At 40.3% G+C, this 19,767-nt stretch overlaps 1 protein-coding gene across 2 annotated transcripts in view; it reads left to right on the forward strand.

Moving 5' to 3' along the window:
• The first annotated feature begins 3,875 nt into the window (after positions 1-3,875).
• LOC126278478 (mucin-5AC-like) overlaps positions 3,876-19,767 on the forward strand; it is a 92,241-nt gene continuing 76,349 nt past the window's right edge. The window contains exon 1 of one of the 2 annotated variants that reach the window (XM_049978626.1): positions 3,876-4,002. In XM_049978626.1, the coding sequence (XP_049834583.1) occupies positions 3,963-4,002 (40 nt within the window). In that variant the 5' untranslated portion in view covers positions 3,876-3,962. The remainder of the gene's footprint in view (positions 4,003-19,767) is intronic. The other variant, XM_049978625.1, reaches the window with a different exon arrangement.

The following is a 19,767-nucleotide window of genomic DNA, read 5'->3' on the forward strand; positions in this document are numbered from 1 at the left end:
TTGTAGGACCCATCGTCATAGATGCTGTCACAGCCTTATGATCACTGATACCTTCCTCTACGTTAACTGATTCGATAAGTTTTGCCAGGAGGACCAAGACGTTACCCTCACGAGTTGATTCTCTATCTGCTCAAGGTAATTTTCGGACGAAACATCCAGGACAATGCCACACGATTCCCTGTCTCTGGCACCAGTTTTGATGACATAACACGCCCAATCTATAACTGGCAAGTTGAAGTCATTATTACAACGACATGATCAGGAAAATTACTAATATCTTGATGGAGCTTCCCTTTCAATTGCCTTTTCACTCATAGAAGCAAGAAATTGCTGCAAGGCGAGAGATAGGGCGAATATGGCGGATGTGGGATGGCAATCACAGAATGGCTGGCCAAATAAAGCAGTATGAGGTCTTGCATTATTATGCAGTAAGAACCAGTCCTGACAATGGCAAAAATCAGGGTGGCGATGTAGAAATTGCTTGTTGCAAACATTTCGAAACTTCGGTGTAAAGATTCTGGTTCACTGTTTGACCTGAAGAACATACTCATGGTGAACTAATCCTTTACCATCAAAGAATGCGATAAACACTTTTTCCCGAAGGTTGTCGTTTGACTTTCTTCATGGCTGGTGATCCAGGACCCCACCGCTCAGCACTTTGACACTTCATGTGAGGATCGTACTGCTAGCACCAGCTTTCATACCTAGCATTTGACTGAATTGTGGGATCACGTCTGCCTCTATGTAGTAGTTCAGGACAAATTCTTCATCTTTTCTCTTTCTGTGCTTCTGTTTGTATATGAGAAACAAGTTTTGTGTTAAGTTTCCGTTTCCATGAATCTTTGCGTAAAATCTTATGATACACCTCACAATTCAAATTAAGTTCTTCTGAAATCGTACAGCTCTGAGATCGTCTTGCACTTAACCTCTGCCTCCACAACAACTTTTGTGCCACCCGAAAACACTTCCTGAAAGTGCCTCGCCTGCATATGCTTGCTTAAACATTGACCACGTGTCACAAGGAATTTTCCTGAGTTTAATGCAGAACTTAATGTTCACTCTTTGTTCACGATCAGCATCCATTGTGTCGCCGTAACTAATGCACCGAGAACCCAAACAGTGTGTTGTTACGCACAGCCCTGCCGCCTAGTGTGTTTACATGCAAAAATGTCAAGGTCATTTCAAGGATACACAATACCAAGTAACGTAAGAACAACATTTGTTCCTTTGTGGTATTGAAAATTTAGAAATAAAAAAAGTCTGTCGTGGACAAATGGCGTATTACAGGCTTCTAGGGTTTGTAGAGGGAAATTATAGGTAAAGTTCTAACAAGGAATCCACGCCCAGAGATGGTCCTATTGAAGATTGTGTCACTTTCAAATCTACTGCTTCACGATACACACATAACGAAGACAATGAGCTGTGACCTATGTGTTCTGCAGCAACCAATGGTAATGGCAAATGTTTCGAATGCTCGTGGTCAGGTTCTCTTCTATGTGATGAAGAACATCCTCTTCAGAACCGAGACTGAGGAGCGTCTGTTGAGCTGTACTATCAGCTTCCCTAGCTGCGGCCATACCAGTTTCACACCCATTGCTGTAGACGAAAGAAAATGGTATGTGGTGTCATAATAACACCAGGGATGGCGCCATCTTCTCTGTTTGTGTGAATACCATCAGACAATAGAACTGACAGGTATTCCATCTTCATACTATTTTTTACATCGAAACGGTACATTTCTACATAGATACGTGCTCCTTATGAAAAATTTGCCTATTAAATCGCCTCGACAACCTGTAGAAACCTGTAGTGGAAACTGTGAAACTGTGTATAATAACACAACGTTTATTATAATGTTTGTCATCAATATTATCATTTATTGCATTAATGGGCCTTTAAGGCTCAGAGCAGAAAAACAAATCACGACATCACAAAAGGAAAAAAGAGCGCACTATAAAAGGTTATAAGAGAACATATAACAAAAAGCACAATCAAAAAGAAAGGTAGGGTCCCAACAGAAGAGATGTCCACTGCAGGTGACAGTCCATCTTTGTGGGCCTGTAGCTTCATCTGTCACAGCTGTTAGCTCCACTCTTTAAGGTTTGTTATTACTCGATCCTTCCATCGCGCCCTTGGACATTCCTCTGGGCGTTTTCCAGCAGGCTGAGAATGGAGAACTCGGTATGAGAGAGAACTATCATCTCGAAGAATGTGGCCAACACACTGCAGCCCCTCGAGCTCTAATGTTCGGCCAATGTGCGGCTTCCAAAAGTGGCTGGCATGTGTTTTCTTTCGCTCTTCGTTTCCATTTGTCTTCCATGGTACTTCAGTTGACGCTGATGTCACCCAGGGTTCACAAGCACAAGTAAGTAGCGGCCATACCTATGTTATATGCAGCAGGACCTTATTCTACTGGGGTATCAGCCTTGACTTGAATAAATCGTCATTACTAAAATTACTAAACAACATACGATTAGCGTTTATTATTCGTTTATGCACTTTTTCTTGACTTCACTTTTATTAGTCAGTGAGGATTCCAGGCACTAGAACTCTTAAATTCCCTCAACAGTTTGCCCTTGCCCATCGACAACAGTGGAAGGAAGGAGAACTTGACAGAATGCTACAATGCGATTTTTGGTTTATCATCCTTCACCGCAAGTCCAGTTTTCTTCACGTTGTGGAGAAATTGGTAAGTATCAGCACATACTTGCTTCAGGGTGTCTCCAAGAATCACAGCATCATCAGCAAAACCCACGATTATACTCGCTGCCACCATCTTCATTTCTCCGATCTGATCAGTGTCATGGCTTTATTTTTACAACATCAAGATGAATAATGTTTATAAGTAAATAAATGGGGTGTGGCTAAGAGTTTGATGCAAATATTTTCGTCTGACTCAATTTCAGTGACGGACGAGTCTGTTTAAACAGATGCTGTCAACAGCAGTCGAATACATTTGCATGGTGTGGTTTGTTTCTGTACCATATACAAAGTTGTGTTATCCTTTTCACTTGCATACATAAAAATCTGAACCATGTTTATCAATTTTCTACAACCTTTGTGTAAAGTTTACTATAATATACCCAGTAACTGCAGAGTTTTTTCAAGTTTATCGTACAATTTAGGGAGTTAAACAGAGTAGTAAGTTTAATACATCATAATAAAATTGAATGGTATTTTTTGTGTTTATATCGAAATTTTTCCGATGGTAAATGAAGTAGTTTGTTAATCAGAGAATAAAAAAGTTCCATTGCTAAACTCAAAAATAGCAGAAATTATATATTTTCATTCCTTCCACCCGATTTAATAAATGGTATGTTTTTATCGAAGGTGGAACAACAGGTGTAAGTATTTCTGAAAGGTCACAAATCACGTTAAAGGGAAATGAATTACTTCTTTTTTAATATTTATCACTGTCCTAAGATTCATAAATTCTTTTCCGTTGGAGAGGAATGTCTATGTAGAACTTGTTTTAAATAAAAAACAAGCCTTTACCGTTATCACTAGATTTAAAATTATTTTTGTAGGTCCTACCAACAGTACAAGGAAAAGGCAACTGCTGTCTGAGGGGAAAGGAGAGGGGGTCTTTGCCAAACGATATCTCGTTTGTGTGGGGAAATGCGTCCTTGACTGCGTCAGCTTATTTTGTAATACTACTAGGAAGCAACTTGTTCTCGTAAACGACCATCGCTTCGAGGAAAATCTTGAACTATATCTTTAATTACATCGGATTCGTACCGATATAAAAATCTGATAATCTAATATCGTTTTGTCAGGAAAAAAAGCCCGGAAGTGTCGTGAACAATTAATTAACTACGTAGTTAACCGATTGGCCAGCTACTTCAAAGGATGCAGATATATTTTTTCAGCGAGTGTCTAGCTATCATTCTGCCTCACCACTCACTACCTTACTATCGCACACACACTGTCACGTGCTCGTGGGTCGCACACACTGCAGCAGAATGCGTAGTTTGTTGCTTGCCATCTCACTACTTCTGGTAAGTAATATTTGCTGTTTTCGTATCGTGTCTCTTTCTTCTGAACGCTAAATGTGAATTCTCTGTTTCTATTCACACCAAACTGATTACTTTTCTGCCTAAAACTGTGTAGTGTGAAATCTACGTATTTTAATGTAAATCAAAACGATTCGACGAGCTTCACAGTTCTGTGAGTTGCTAATTGATGTATCCATTTTTCCAATGCGACACACGACCGTTAATACATTAAAGTTAAAAGAACGAATTTGTTAACAAATTTCACCAAAGATGTGCGCCGTGCACACATAGATAATTTTCATAATTTTTTTAAAAACAGTTTTGAGAAGTTTGAATATCTTGATAAATGCTCTCATTGTGATTATACACGTAGGAAAATGGTGATTTCCAATCAAAATGACACACGGAAAGAAAAGATTTTCTAAGACTTACAGTTTGAACTGTTAAGAAAAGCTTGTTTTGTAAGTAAAACTGCCTTTTCTTGCTGCAAATTAATTTATTTTTCCCAGAAACGAAAAGTGTTGGGTATTATGGGCCATACAACAAAATGTAGGTTTTTAAATAAATACAAGTTTCTGTGATTCACAAACAAATTAATCTGTTAATATATTAAAAGTACTAGATAATAAAAAGCATTTGGTTAAAAAGAACATTTCTACTTGTGGTCGACTGTACCTGACACAACGCATTAAACCTCTGGACTGAGGTATTCCGTAAGACAGTTCTCGATGGTTCTTCATACAATATTGATAGAAAACTTCATCTGGCAATTTCTTTTCTTTGTTAAGCCTTTGGGGCAATTTTAAATTTTGCTGCCAAATTCAAGACAACTTTCGAAACTCAATCCTAGCTAGCGGCATTAACCTGGAATCTAAATCTCTCATGTGTACTTGAAACATTTGTTCATAAATTTCTTCAAATGTTCATTTGAAAAATACCACCTTAGGCGTCGCTGATGTCTGCTGATTCGCTACAACGATTTTAATCTTCTTCGCAGGGTCGTTCTAGGAACATTAAAACGACCTGCAGCAGTCTTTTCGGTCATTTCGGTTTCCAAAGCACTTGAAACCGCCTCCTTCATTGCACTCCCCGACCTCTTCCGTCGACCTCCACCAATGGGATTCTGCTTCAACCTTGGTACTATGCATTAAAAGCAAAACAAAAATATATGGTCCATACCACCCGACTTTTGTATGGCCCATACTATCCGACTGACTCTGGCTCTAAAACGTAGTGGAAACAGAAACCATCTTCAGTGATCGGAATTTCATTATTACGATACAATCTACATTAGGCTACTTAAATATTGAACAGTAATATGATGATATTATTGCTTACCTTCGAAAGCATAAACCGATACTGAAAATTTCTCCGTTTACCATCTTTGACACCAAAAACAAAATAAAACATAATTGTGACACAAACTCAACAGTTACAGCACTCAAGCTGTAGCAAATGGCAGAATGGTGATTGCATTTCATTCCAAGCACTGAATGCTACCGCTCTTTTGCGGCAAACCCGAGAAACACCAAGTGCCCCTTGCTACACACTGGACCACACTAATCACATTTCTTCTGTTCCTAGTGTGCCGTTAAGATGAGCAGCTGAGCTTACCTAATACTATTTACTCTAATTCGTAAATTTCAATTTCCTGTACTGAGGTTTTGGTTCCCTCACACACAGATAATCGGATGTGATATGCAATCCAGTGATGTGATTCCAATTTTTGTTTGTTCCTGTTAAATTACATTCTGCACAGAGTTTGTACTAAAATGTAAGACAGTCAATGAATATAATATTCCAGGGCAAAAATAGAAGAAAAACAAACAATACTACGAAAAATACACAGTATACAGTACTACATTTGAGGTTTCAAGAAAAAACCACAGCCCTGCAGACAACAGACATACAAGACTTACAGTATTACATACATTAGCATACAGATTACATCATTTGTAATGTAATACATCTTTTACAAACCTAATAGCCACAAAAAATTTAAATTGTACACATTGTGGTTTATGAGAATTTGTTTCACTTTCCTCTTGAATATATGAGTTTTTTCAGTGACCTTTGTTATATTCAGTGGGAGTTTATCGTAAATACTTATTCCAGCCTGGGTAATTCCTTTCTGTTCTACATGGAGAATTACAGAAGTTTTTTCTTCTTACTTGTGCTATGACTGATGTTTTTGGCTGTTGAATACAAATATCGGCAACGAGTAGATGCACTGACTTGTGAGCACCAATATCAGAAGTGTGTTAAATAGGTACCTACAGAGTGTCCGATTTGAAACGCCACAGATCAGCCTTACAGCACGCTTTTGTATTTTAAAAACTTTTTCCAGTTTTGCAGCATCTCCCATGACTATTATATCATACGAGATCAGAGAGTGAAAATATGCGACATATGACTATATTATTTTCTCCCTGTAAACATACTGTGCAATAGCTCTTAGCGCAAAGGATACTGAGCTTTCATTCCATCTTAATTTATTATCAATTTGTTTTCCTAGGAATCGTAAAAGTTAAGTTTCATTAATTTTCTGACGATTGATATCTATTTTAAGAGCTGTTAGCTTTTCGTTTTCAGTCTGAAAGTGCATTAAATTTATTTCTGAGAGATTTAATGAATAATTATTTGCTGCAAACCATTCGTTTACTTGTCGTGTTATTGTTTCAGCTGTAATCTGTATTGAAGATTTCATGCCCTTGATCGACGTACTTATATCACCAGCAAACATTTCGATCTTTGCATTGTTACTTACTGATGCTGGTAACTCATTGAGGTACATTAAGGAGATGAGTGGTTCAAGAATCGACCCTTGAGGAACACCGTTTTTAATAGTTCCACACTCTAATTTTATAGTTTGACCTGTACCTTTTAGCACGACTCTTTGTTTTCTGTTATGTTAGTAGGATTGTAGCCAAGCTAATGATTGGTCTTTGATGCCAAATATGTCCTAATATGTTATGTTTTACACAGTTAAACACCTCAGCGATAGCAGACACCTTCAAACAGAATTGGTTCAATGTTTTAAATTAATCACAAATGTGAGAATTGAGTCCTTGTATAGTTTAGTCTTGAGATGTATTATGGATAAGTTTCATCCTTAATTTATAGCTTATATATTCTACATGCTGTTGTCAGTGGTCTAAAAATCAAATCTTTGTCTCATTTTGATGTTTTGTGATCAATATTTTTACTATTAAGTATTGAGGTAGTGGCAGAACAAGAGAGTTTTTGAGAAGACATTCAGTGTAAAAATCAAATGGTTTTTGGAGGCTATGGCTGCTCTTAATATTCATTAAAATTCAGACCCAAGAAAGTTCTCATGCTACCAGCTAAACACTTATTCTGCAATTGTAGATGGAACTTTCACGCCTACTGAAGCATGGGAACTTCTATTATCAGAATCCATATTCCAGGGTTTTTTGATTAGAAAAAGGCAATAGATGAAAGCTAGTTTGTGCGTCACACTTGGTTACAGGTTATGTGTTTTTGATTCGAGCCTCTGCCTACAATACCGTGGACGATGCCATAGTAGCGACTAGTGAGGGATGAAAACTACCAGCGTTATATGTCAGACCTTCCATTACCAGTCTACCCTAACTGCCACTTTTGATGTTAACTTTTTACTACGATTAAACGAATATTTGACTGACATAATTAGTGTCTTTTTTGCCCTGCATAATGTCTTTGAACAATGTCTTGTGTACCACATGTGCGTTACGTTGGGAGACTGGGAAGTCAGCCAAAACCAGATCGTGTCCGCGCATTTGTAAAAGTATTTCTGATGCACTCTGTATACAGAGTGAACCTGCACTGCACAGGCAATATTTCTTAGTTTGTTGTGGGATGATTTTGATACAAACGACCATGTTCTTGTTATTCAAACAGAATTGGTTCAATGTTTTAAATTAATCACAAATGTGAGGATTGAGTCCTTGTTTATTTGAACAAGTGGAATAAGTTTCCGCACATTTTTACTTTGGACTTACCAAAATGATCCATCCTTGGCTGGCCATCTCCAGTATTTCCCCCTTTCTGATCATGGTGGACACGCAAATCTCAATGACAGATTACTGGTGGGGATGGCACTTCACCAAAACAAAGTGTACATGGTATTCGAGGTGGTGTGGAGGCCCCTGAGACTGTCTGGGATTCATCGCAGGTCTTGTTCGATGTAATCCATTGGCAACTTTTTGAGGTTGTGTAGGATTTGTGGAAACTGATGATTGAGAAGTCTCACCGTCGTCTAAAAAGGAGAATGAGGGCTCTTCAGCCCATGAACTATCATTAACGAAGTCCAAACTGTCATCACGTGTGGCATACCTATTGTATGACACACTGTCATCAGAATTCGTAGAAGAAAATTCAGATCGACATATTTTGAGAAGTTTTTTCTTCTTCGACTTATCAGCCTTAGCCATGTCCTCCTTCTTCATTGTGCTTGGAATTTTCTGCTTAGTGGATCTTTCAACACGATTCAATCTTCGATGGCAGTGTGTGTTGGAATAGCAGTAAACCTCATTTTTCGGCGCGCTTGGACTGTTGTCATGTGTCGGCTGTAGGGAGAGGACGAATCTTTCCTGGGGCGATGTATACTTATTAATTTTTTAAATAAGTTGTTTCTTTTTGAATGAATATTAATGGATGGGTTACTTGTTAAAGGTGTGAAGCAAGCTATCATAAGTATGCCAACTGATCTCATACCAAACCCTGCGCACTAGCCCCAAGGCGATATCAAAACCGAATTGGATTGCACACAATACAAAAATGAGAAACAAAAAAGTATCATACACGAATACAACCACACAGTTCACCACTCTTTCGAAAACCGGCGGAAGTAGCGTCTCAATCACAAATAACGACGAAACAATTTACTGGCCAGTCAGAAGAACGAATAAAACGGGGTCCTTCCTGTGTGACACTTCCCAACAGACTGAAGGTACGGTGGATGCTACACCTTTACATACAGCCTGTACTAGCGCGATGCCAGCGCTCTAACTCCGCGGTGGCGAGAAATAGAAGCTGTGCGCCACGTAGCCCCTTATGCCAACTAACCCCAGTCTACCGTACTAAAGAGTGCCTCGCAAGTATTCCACTGCGAAATCGGTTATATTTCAAAATCCTCACTTATAAAGAACTGGTGGTATTGATGCAGGGCAACAAATAATTACCGCTTGGCTTCGAAGCAATGCCTATCATGACCGGTGTGAGTCATTCCATGCCACAGTGCATAAATTATAAGCAGTGGGAAAAAATGGTATGTATGACGACAAAAAAATTACCCACTGTGTGTGACATATACATCCTCAAGTGGTTATGATGAGGTCATAAATCACTCTGCACGCTTAATTCCCACTTACTTGTCGGTTACAAGAAATTATGGCCTCGAACTCTGATCCATTTGTCGGATAACTATCAAGAATTTTTATTCTGTCGTAAGGAGTTTGTATTGAACTCTCTCGTTATCTCTTATGAGCAAAACGTAGATTACACTAATCTTAACGAAACCTCTCGATTTGTTTTCCATAGAGCACTCTCTTCAACAAACAAGAATACTGATACATCATAATCACTGAGTACGTGTATGGTCAAGAACGTATAACTTGCTTGCGCAACTCGAGCTTGTGATAAATGAAGGCAAAATGTCTTGAAGACATTATAATATATAATTAACAAATTTTCAGGTGAAAAAGACTGTTTCAAGTACGTCGAGCGACCATTCGGGTAGTCTCGTGGATTACTGGACAGGCTCCAACCCCCGACCTGGGACGAGACGTAGACAGCTAAAAGTGATGAAGGGCCTAATCAAGAGCCAAAATAACAATAACAGCTGATAATTCCAGCAATTTTTGTATCTAGGGCATTCCAGGTGCAAATCACCATAGGCAAAAATTATGAGGCATTTGGGCAAGCATGAAGGCTTTCATTACCAGATGACATAACTGCTGGTAAACCTTTTGGGATGTAAGGTCGTGGTCCAAGAAACACTTCTGTTCCTGACTTTTCGTCCAGGACCGTGGTGGACATCATCACATGCTCTCTTCCGCTGAGTCGGCAAGTCTCAGTGGGAGGAGCGCCTCTGAGGATGTGCAGCGCAGTTCTGGACCAAACGGCAGGAACGGAAGGGTTCATGGACCACGACCTTACATCCAAAAAGGTTTACCAAGAGCTACTTGGGCATGTGTCGAAATAGCGGAAAATATCAAAATCTGCAAAACAATGCATCCACTGGTAACTGAAATCAGGAGATCCTAAGCGCAATTTGTCAATGTAAGTGACATATCCGATGGCAGAATACATGTCCGACTGAGAATGTTGCTATCACAAACCAAGAACCGACTGGAGAAATAAGGGATTGTGCCTAGTAACCGTGTCTATCCTGGAACTCAAAAGCAATGCACCAGATACAAAAATGTTTGGCGGACGTCGAATATCGGGAATGTCACCTTAGTACACAGTGGATGGTCTGTTGGATTACTAGGGTGGCAGGGTGAGCATGCCTTACTCCAATTTATTACCTGCAAATTGTTAATGTTATGAAATAGTTGTCAGTGTAGCTCAAGAACAGTGGCGTGGTAATATCGATACGTCTGTCACAGAACACTAAGAAATCAAACTGTACGCTGGACTGGGAGTATTTGCTTCCTTCTGAACTTCACTGTGTGACCAGTGAGTTGACAGTTGGACGGTCATTTGAAAGTGAGGCTCCTTGAAGCAGGAACAACTTACGGTTGGCTGACAGGCGCTCGTAAGGGGACTCTGTGGGCTGTTCTGCTGGCGATGGAAAAATAGAAATGGGCGTTTGGCGTAATTGGCCGGGAGGCCCCTTGCAGGGCAGGTCTGGCCGCCTTGGTGCAGGTCTTATTACATTCGACGCCACATTGGGCTACCTACGCGCCGGATGGTGATGAAATGATGAAGACAACACGCAGTCCCTGAGTGGAGAAAATCTCAGACCCAGCCAGGAATCGAACCCGGGCCTGTAGGACGGCAGTCCATCATGCTGATCACTCAGCTACTGGGGCTCGATAGACACGGATAACAGTCTCTGGTTGAATGCTGTGTTGAAGTCTCTCATGTAGATGTTTGGCAGATGAAGAAAATCCCAATGGAAAAATACTGTGGAAGGGATTTTCCTTTCACTCGTGTACGGGAGTGAACACTAGTGAGACAAGGAAACTTCATACTCTGGATTACAATGGTTGCCTGATCACTGCGGACTGCCAATTCTGCAACAGAAACCACAGTACTCGAACTTTAGAATAAAGTGCCACAATAAAACATCCAGAACTTAACATATTCTTAATACTATTGTCCAACTACACTACCTGATCACAAATATTCGACCGGTTATTGGTTCTGCAGAACTAACTATGAGGGTGAGTCAAATGAAAACCTTAAATTTGGCCGGCCGCGGTGGTCTAGCGGTTGAGGCGCGCAATCCGGAACCGCGCGACTTCTGTGGTCGCAGGTTCGAATCCTGCCTCGGGCATGGATGTGTGTGATGTCCTTAGGTTAGTTAGGTTTAAGTGGTTCTAAGTTATAGGGGACTCATGACCAAAGAAGTTAAGTCCCATAGTGCTCAGAGCCATTTGATCCATTTGAACCTTAAATTTGTAATAACAAATCGAAATTTCGCGCCGTTATCCTGTAAGTTGGTAAGCGTGCTACAAACAGGATGCAGAATGGCCTGTAGGTGGCAGCATAATGCAGATGCACACATACCGTCGCAGTATCAGTATAAAGATGACCGCCCCTCTTGCGACTTGCACCAGGGAAGAACAGCGTTCTGTTATTCGGTTTTTGCGTAGTGAAGCTGTGAAACCTATTGAAATTCATCGACGAATGAAGGTTCAGTACGGTGATGCATGTTCATCACAGCAGCAAGTCTACGAATGGAGTAGGAAGTTCACAAATCGTGTGACTTCAGTGGAAGATGCTCCTCGCCCAGGTCTGGCACAACGAGTTGTGACTCCACAGAACATTGCAGCAGTTGAAGCCATAGTGAAGAATGACATTACAGCATGTTCACAGATTAGTCATGGGTCAGCACACCACATTGTGCATGATGTGCTCCAGTTTCACAACGTGTCTGCAAGATGGGTGCCACGGAAGTTGACTCCTGAAATGAGAGAACGACATGTTGATGCTTGTGAAGAACTTCTTCCACGCTTTGAACGAGAAGGTGATGGCTTCCTTGCAAGAATCGTTACTGGAGACGAAACCTGGGTTCACTTCCACCAACCGGAAACGAAGAGAGCGAGCAAGCAATGGCGCCATTCCTCATCACCAAAACCAAAGAAGTTTCGAACAGCAGGGAAGGTTATGCTGACTCTCTTTTGGGACGAAAAAGGCGTCATTTTGGAGCATTACATGCCTAAGGGGGCCACTGTCACCAGTGCATCATACACAGATCTTCTAAAAAATCATCTGCGGCCTGCAATCAAATCAAAGCGACGTGGATTGCTGTCAGCAGGTGTCCTTTTGCAACAGGACAATGAAAGGCCCCACACTGCCCGTACAACAGTTGCAACAATCACATACTTACATTTTGAGTGTCTTCCTGATCTACCATACTCACCAGATCTTGCCCCAAGTGATTTCCATATGTTTGGACCACTCAAAGACGCAATGGGAGGAAAGAAGTTACGTTCTGATGAAGAGGTACGCCGCCCGGTGCATGAGTGGTTGCGCGGACTACCAACAGATTTTTTTTTCTAAAGGAATTTATGCACTTTGTAACCGCTGGAGGACTTGCATTGAGCATGGGGGAGATTATGTTGAAAAGTGATACAGCTTTGTACTAATTCTTCTCAACAAATAATATTTAAAAAAATATTTAAGATTTTCATTAGACTCACCCTCGTAGTATATGTCACACGAGGTGGACCCGCCAGTGTAAAAAGGGGCGAGTAGAATTGTGGCGTCAGAAGGGAAGCCGTTGTAGCAAAAAGTGTCGTTCAGGAGAGCTCATTGACTTCGAACGTGGACTAGACACCTCGATATTTCCTTGGTTATAAATCCATGAGGGACATTTCAAGCTTTCTAAAGCAGCTCAAGCAGATTGTTGGCGATGTGACTGACGTGGAAAGATGAAGGAACAACAATAGCTGAAGCAGGACCAGACGGACCTCTCGTACCGATGGAAAACGATCGCTCGGGATGGTCGTAAAAAAGAAAATGTATGAAGTCTGCGGACTGGATCACTCGTGAATTTCAAATTGCTGCCAGCAGTCCATCAAGCTTATTGAATGTGCGTAGGGAGTTAAAAGTGGTGGGCTAGAATGGTTGCACAGCTCCACGTAAGCCAGACATTTCTGCAGTCAGTGCTAAGAGAAGCTTGCGGTGGTCTAAAGAGCGATAGTTCTGGACAGTGGGTGACTGGAAACAAGTGAATTGCTGTGATGATTCACGCTGTGCCCTGTGCCCGATGGAAGGGTTTGACGAATACGTGGAGAACGTTACCTGCCAACATGTGTACATTCAACAGTGACGTATGGAGGGAGGGGAGAGAGTTATGGTATGGTGGTGTTTTTACGTGGCAAGGATGTAGTCATCTTTCTTCGTTTAATGAAACGCTAAATGCGGAAGGATTACAGAGTTGTGTATTCCATACAGCGGAGGAACATTTCAGAGACGGTAACTGTTAGTTTCATCATCACAATCCACCATGCTATAAGGAAGCTTCACTGAGGCGAAGCTTTGCGAGCAAAGTTGTTGTTGTGGTCTTCATTCTAAAGACTGGTTTGATGCAGCCCTGCACGCTACTCTTTCCTGTGCAAGCCTCGTCATCTCCGAGTAACTACTGCAATCTACATCTTTCTGAATCTGCTTGATTTATTCAGTTCTCGGTCTCCCTCTGCGATTTTTTACCCACCACATTTCCCTCCAATATTAAACTGGTGATCCCTTGATGTCTCAGAATGTGTCCGATCAACCGGTCCCTTTCTGTGGTAAAGCTGTGCCACAAATGTTTTGTCTGTTCAGCACATCCATATTACTTTCGTGATCGACCTATCTGATCTTCAGCATTCTTCTGTAGGACAACATTTGAAAAGGTCCTATTCTCTTCTTGTCTGAACTGCTTCTCAATCACGTTTTACTTCCATACGTGGCTATACTCGATCCAAATCTTTTAGAAAAGACTTCCTAATACTTAGCTCTATATTCGATGTTAACAAATTTCTTTTGTTCGGGAATGCTTTTCTTGCCACTGTCAGACTACATTTTATACCCTCTCTACTTCGGCCGTCGTCAGTTATTCTGCTGCCCAAATAATAAAATTCTCCTGCTACTTTTAGTGTCTTATTTCCTAATTTAATTCCCTCAACATCACCTGACTTAATTCGACTTCATTCAATTGTCCTTGTTTAGCTTCCGTTGATGTTCATCTTACATCTTCCCATTCCGTTCAACTGCTCTCCCAAGTCCTTTGCAGCCTCTGACAGAATTACAATGTCATCGGCAAATTTTGAAGTTTTTACTTCTTTTCCATGGATTTTAATTCCCACTCCAAATTTTTCGTTTGTTTCCTTTACTGCTCTCTCAATATACAGACTGAATATCATCAGAGATAGGCTACAACCCCGTCTCGCTCCCTTCCCAACCACTGCTTTCCTTTCATGCCCCCCGACTCTTATGGCTGCCATCTGGTTTCTATACAAATTGTAACTAGCCTTTCGCTACCTATATTTTACTACTGCCACCTTCAGAATTTGAAAGAGAGTATTACACTTAACATTGCCAAAAGCTTTCTCTAAGTCTAAAAACGCTATAAACGTAGGTTTGTCTTTCCTTACACTGTCTTTTAGGGTAATTCGAAGTGTCAGTATAGTCTCGCTTGTGGTAAATAATACGCTTCCACAACATAAAAAATTTTAAGCTGACCGATTTTGAAACTCGGTGATGTGGAACACATGTATCCCACGAGCCTAATAGATCCATGTTTTCATTTAAACCTACCATTTTCAGAGTTAGATTTTTAATTTAAAAATGATTTTATTAGGGTGGAAATTATTGAAAAAAGTACAGCAAATAAGTACTTGAACACATTTATTATCCTGAGAATGAAAAACATGAAATAAAACACACAAGTTTTCAACATAACATTTGAAGATGGCTTTGATGTACCACACACCAACGTTCTCCACATTATATGTTGTTTTCTGGAGCTTATACGTATCACTACATACAAATTATGTACAAATTAACGAATTACTAAGGTGTGTAGTACTTTTTGAGAAAAGTGTATAACAAAACACAGTTATTCAGACGTTCTTGGAATGGAGAAGATAAGGACTTGGAATGGAGAAGATATGGACGCTAGACAGATATGAGACATAGATAACCTAACGCTCAAAACTGAATATTACTTTAGTGACTCTCTCTCTCTCTCTCTCTCTCTCTCTCTCTCTCTCTCTCTCTCTCACACACACACACACACACACCCACACACACACACTCACATGCTCCTGACCCAACTTCGATTGCAGATGGTGTTGGCCTGTTGCTCTGTCCAGCTCATTCCTGACGCTTTAAGAACATCTAGTCACACTCGTGATGGAGATGTTCTTAAGGCGTCAAGAATCAGGAAAAAGTGCTGGACAGGGCAACAGACCAACACCATCTGTTATCGAAGTTGGGTCAGGACCGTATGGACAGCATTAAATTTTGCACTAGACTCTTGAAAGATTAAATCACAGAGGCCTCTAAGAAAGACCGAATACATCAGCCTTAACAAATCATAAATGTACGCCAGCTGACAAATTATTGCCTATGTAAACGGAAGTGACGGTGTTGCATAACCAACGACAGTAATACCATCACGCCAGGTGATGGCCACGATGAAGATCGGGACTGCAATCTGTCAACACATGTACACGTCAGAAGATATAGTTGGACATGTGGTAAAGCACCTTCTTTTGCAGTATACCACTTGATAATCCCCTTAAGGCTGAAATTGCAATACGGAAAATTAATAATTTCTACAATCCATGACGACTATGATGTCTTCTAAAAAATATTGGAAGTATGTGAACCCCAAACACAAGAAGTTAAAAAATATAAATTACGAAAAACTTTTAAACTGAATTTTCACTATGCAGACTAACAAATTACATATGGAACTTACAGATTATTGTTTTTGTTGTTGTGGTCTTCAGTCCTGAGACTGGATTGATGCACCTCTCCATGCTGCTCTATCCTGTGAAAGTTTCTTCATCTCCCAGTACCTACTGCAAACTTCATCCTTCTGAACCTGCTTAGTGTATTCATCTCTTGGTCTCCCTCTACGATTTTTACCCTCCACGCTGCCCTCCAATGCTAAATTTGTGATCCCATTATGCCTCAGAACATGTCCTACTAACCGGTCCCTTCTTCTTGTCAAGTTGTGCCACAAACTCCTCTTCTCTCCAATTCTATTCAATACCTCCTCGTTAGTTATGTGATCTACTCATCTAATCTTCAGCATTCTTCTGTAGCACCACATTTCGAAAGCTTCTATTGTCTTCTTGTTCAAACTATTTATCGTCCATGTTTCACTTCCATACAAATACTTTCAGAAACGACTTCCTGACATTTAAATCTATACTCGATTTTAACAAATTTCTCCTCTTCAGAAACGCTTTCCTTGCCATTGCCAGTCTACATTTTATATCCTCTCTACTTCGACCGTCATCAGTTATTTTGCTCCCCAAATAGCAAAACTCCTTTACTACTTTATGCGTCTCATTTCCTAATCTAATTCCATCAGCATCATCCGACTCAATTCGACTACATTCCATTATCCTCCTTTTGCTTTTGTTGATGTTCATCTTATATCCTCCTTTCAAGACACTGTCCATTCCGTTCAACTGCTCTTCCAAGTCCTTTGCTGTCTCTGACAGAATTACAATGTCATAGGCGAACCTCAAAGTTTTTATTTCTTCTCCATGGATTTTAATACTTACTCCGAATTTTTGTTTTGTTTCCTTTACTGCTTGCTCAATATACAGGTTGAATAACATCGGGGAGAGGCTACAACCTTGTCTCACTCCCTTCCCAACCACTGCTTCCCTTTCATGCCCCTCGACTCTTACAACTGCCATCTGGGTCTGTACAAATTGTAAATAGCCTTTCGCTCCCTGTATTTTCCCCCTTGCCACCTTCAGAATTTGAAAGAGAGTATTCCAGTCAACATTGTCAAAAGCTTTCTCTAAGTCTACAAATGCTAGAAACGTAGGTTTGCCTTTTCTTAATCTTTCTTCTAAGATAAGTCGTAAGGTCAGTATTGCCTCACGCGTTCCAACATTTCTACGGAATCCAAACTGATCTTCCCCGAGGTCGGCTTCTACCAGTTTTTCCATTCGTCTGTAAAGAATTCGCGTTAGTATTTTGCATCTGAGACTTATTAAACTGATAGTTCGGTAATTTTCACATCTGTCAACGAGTGCTTTCTTTGGGATTGGAATTATTATATTCTTCTTGAAGTCTGAGGGTATTTCGCCTGTCTCATACATCTTGCTCACCAGATAGCAGAGTTTTCTTATGACTGTCTCTCCCAAGGCCGTCAGTAGTTCTAATGGATTGTTGTCTACTCCCGGGGCCTTGTTTCAACTCAGGTCTTTCTGTGCTCTGTCAAACTCTTCACGCAGTATCGTATCTACCATTTCATCTTCATCTACATCCTCTTCCATTTCCATAATATTGTCCTCAACTACATCGTCCTTGTATAGACCCTCTATATACTCCTTCCACCTTTCTGATTTCCCTTCTCTGCTTAGAACTGGGTTTCCATCTGAGCTCTTGATATTCATACAAGTGGTTCTCTTCTCTCCAAAGGTCTCTTTAATTCTCCTGTAGGCAGTATCTATCTTACCCCTAGTGAGATAAGCCTCTACATCCTTACATTTGTCCTCTAGCCACCCCTGCTTAGCCATTTTGCACTTCCTGTTGATCCTCTTGAGTAGTCCCCGCCCGGAAATCCGAATTGGGGACTATTTTACCTCCGGAATATTTTATCCAAGAGGACGCTATCATCATTTAACCATACAGTAAAGCTTCATGGCCTCGGGAAAAATTACGGCTGTAGTTTCCCCTGCTTATTACAGTACATAAACTAAGCACTCTACACCCGACCTCGCGATTATAACAACGTACAAAATATCAAAGTAGGATAGTTCATTCATACACTTTAAGACAAATTTTTACTTCATTAATAACAGTAATACAAGCACCTTGTTAACGTCACTGACTTTACAATGTTTATTTTATTTTATTTGGGATTTGGTAAACAGCAGCATGCAGCCACTCATATTATGTATGTAATACATCGCAAATATTAATGACAATGTAATACGTTTTTTAATATTTCTTTCCGGAAAATCTAAGTATGACAGATATAATCCAAACTATAATTTGAGCTGATGAAGAATACTTGAAGAACCATAAGGTAGCAGGACGTCAGCTTTCTTTAAGTCTTCAGGAACACCTGTCTAAGCATACTGTTTTTTGTACAGGCAAACGAAATACGGTTTACACTTGAGTGGGAGGTATTGTCACAGCCACAATAAAGAGAATTCAAGGCAACCATTTGGTGAAGATGTGCTGGAAAATACCCATGACTAAAACGCTCCAGAATTATGCTATTTATTAATTTCTTTGAAAATTTTATGTCTTGAAACCAAGGTTTATGTGGGATAAAAGGCTAATAAACTCCCCTTATTAGCTACAAATAACTTCCAATATTGTTGACAATAAATATTAATTTTCTCCTTCATACAGGGATTGAGATATGATTTAGGAACTCTTGTGAGATCCCTGTTGTAACTGCTGACTTCACAAGCTGATCTGCCTGTTTATTGTATAAGATACCTGTCTGAGATTGAAACAAAATAACAGAAGAGACGATTCCTTTGCGGTTCCTTTGTATCACCATGTGAACAATTTCAACTGCATTGTTGTTGTTGTTGTTATTGTCTTCAGTCCTGAGACTGGTTTGATGCAGCTCTCCATGCTACTCTATCCTGCGCAAGCTGCTTCATCTCCCAGTACCTACTGCAACCTACATCCTTCTGAATCTGCTTAGTGTACTCATCTCTCGGTCTCCCTCTACGATTTTTACCCTCCACGCTGCCCTCCAATGCTAAATTTGTGATCCCTTGATGCCTCAAAACATGTCCTACCAACCGATCCCTTCTTCTAGTCAAGTCAACTGCATATATGTTTGTATCTGAGTTCTATTTTGAATTTCCTTAGATTGTATAACACTTCTTGAATCTGAAATTTTGAAAAGCTGGGCATAAAGTACCCCTCCTTGGTATTGTGACGGTTAATACGCAACATTTTCTGGCAGGGACATCTTGGGTACTTGACTTTTGTACGTCTGAAGCTCTTGGAGCTTTCCTTTCAACTACGCAGCTACTACTGCCGCACTAAAAACATTATCTACGCCCATTTTTTCATATATTACATAAAACAGCGCCCCTTATGCAAACTACACTAGCCCGTATAAAGCAATCTTTTGGAGCCTTACAAATTTAAGGCAATTCAAATTGAAAACAGCGATTACAAACGGCTATAACTATTTATTGGCTAGAGGTAATCAATGCCAGTTACAGAGAACGTAAAAAAATTGAAAATTTCAATTTTTTGCGCAAGCACAGTGAATTGGAAACCGGTGTATATGCTGTGATGCATAAGCGAAAATGTAGTGTCGCATACACTATCGGAGAGATTTTTCCCCTTCGGCGATTACCTTGGAACTTTTTCCCTCCGCCCTAAA

The sequence above is a fragment of the Schistocerca gregaria genome, chromosome 6 (assembly GCF_023897955.1).
Source record: "Schistocerca gregaria isolate iqSchGreg1 chromosome 6, iqSchGreg1.2, whole genome shotgun sequence".
In the NCBI taxonomy this organism is placed as follows: domain Eukaryota; kingdom Metazoa; phylum Arthropoda; class Insecta; order Orthoptera; family Acrididae; genus Schistocerca; species Schistocerca gregaria.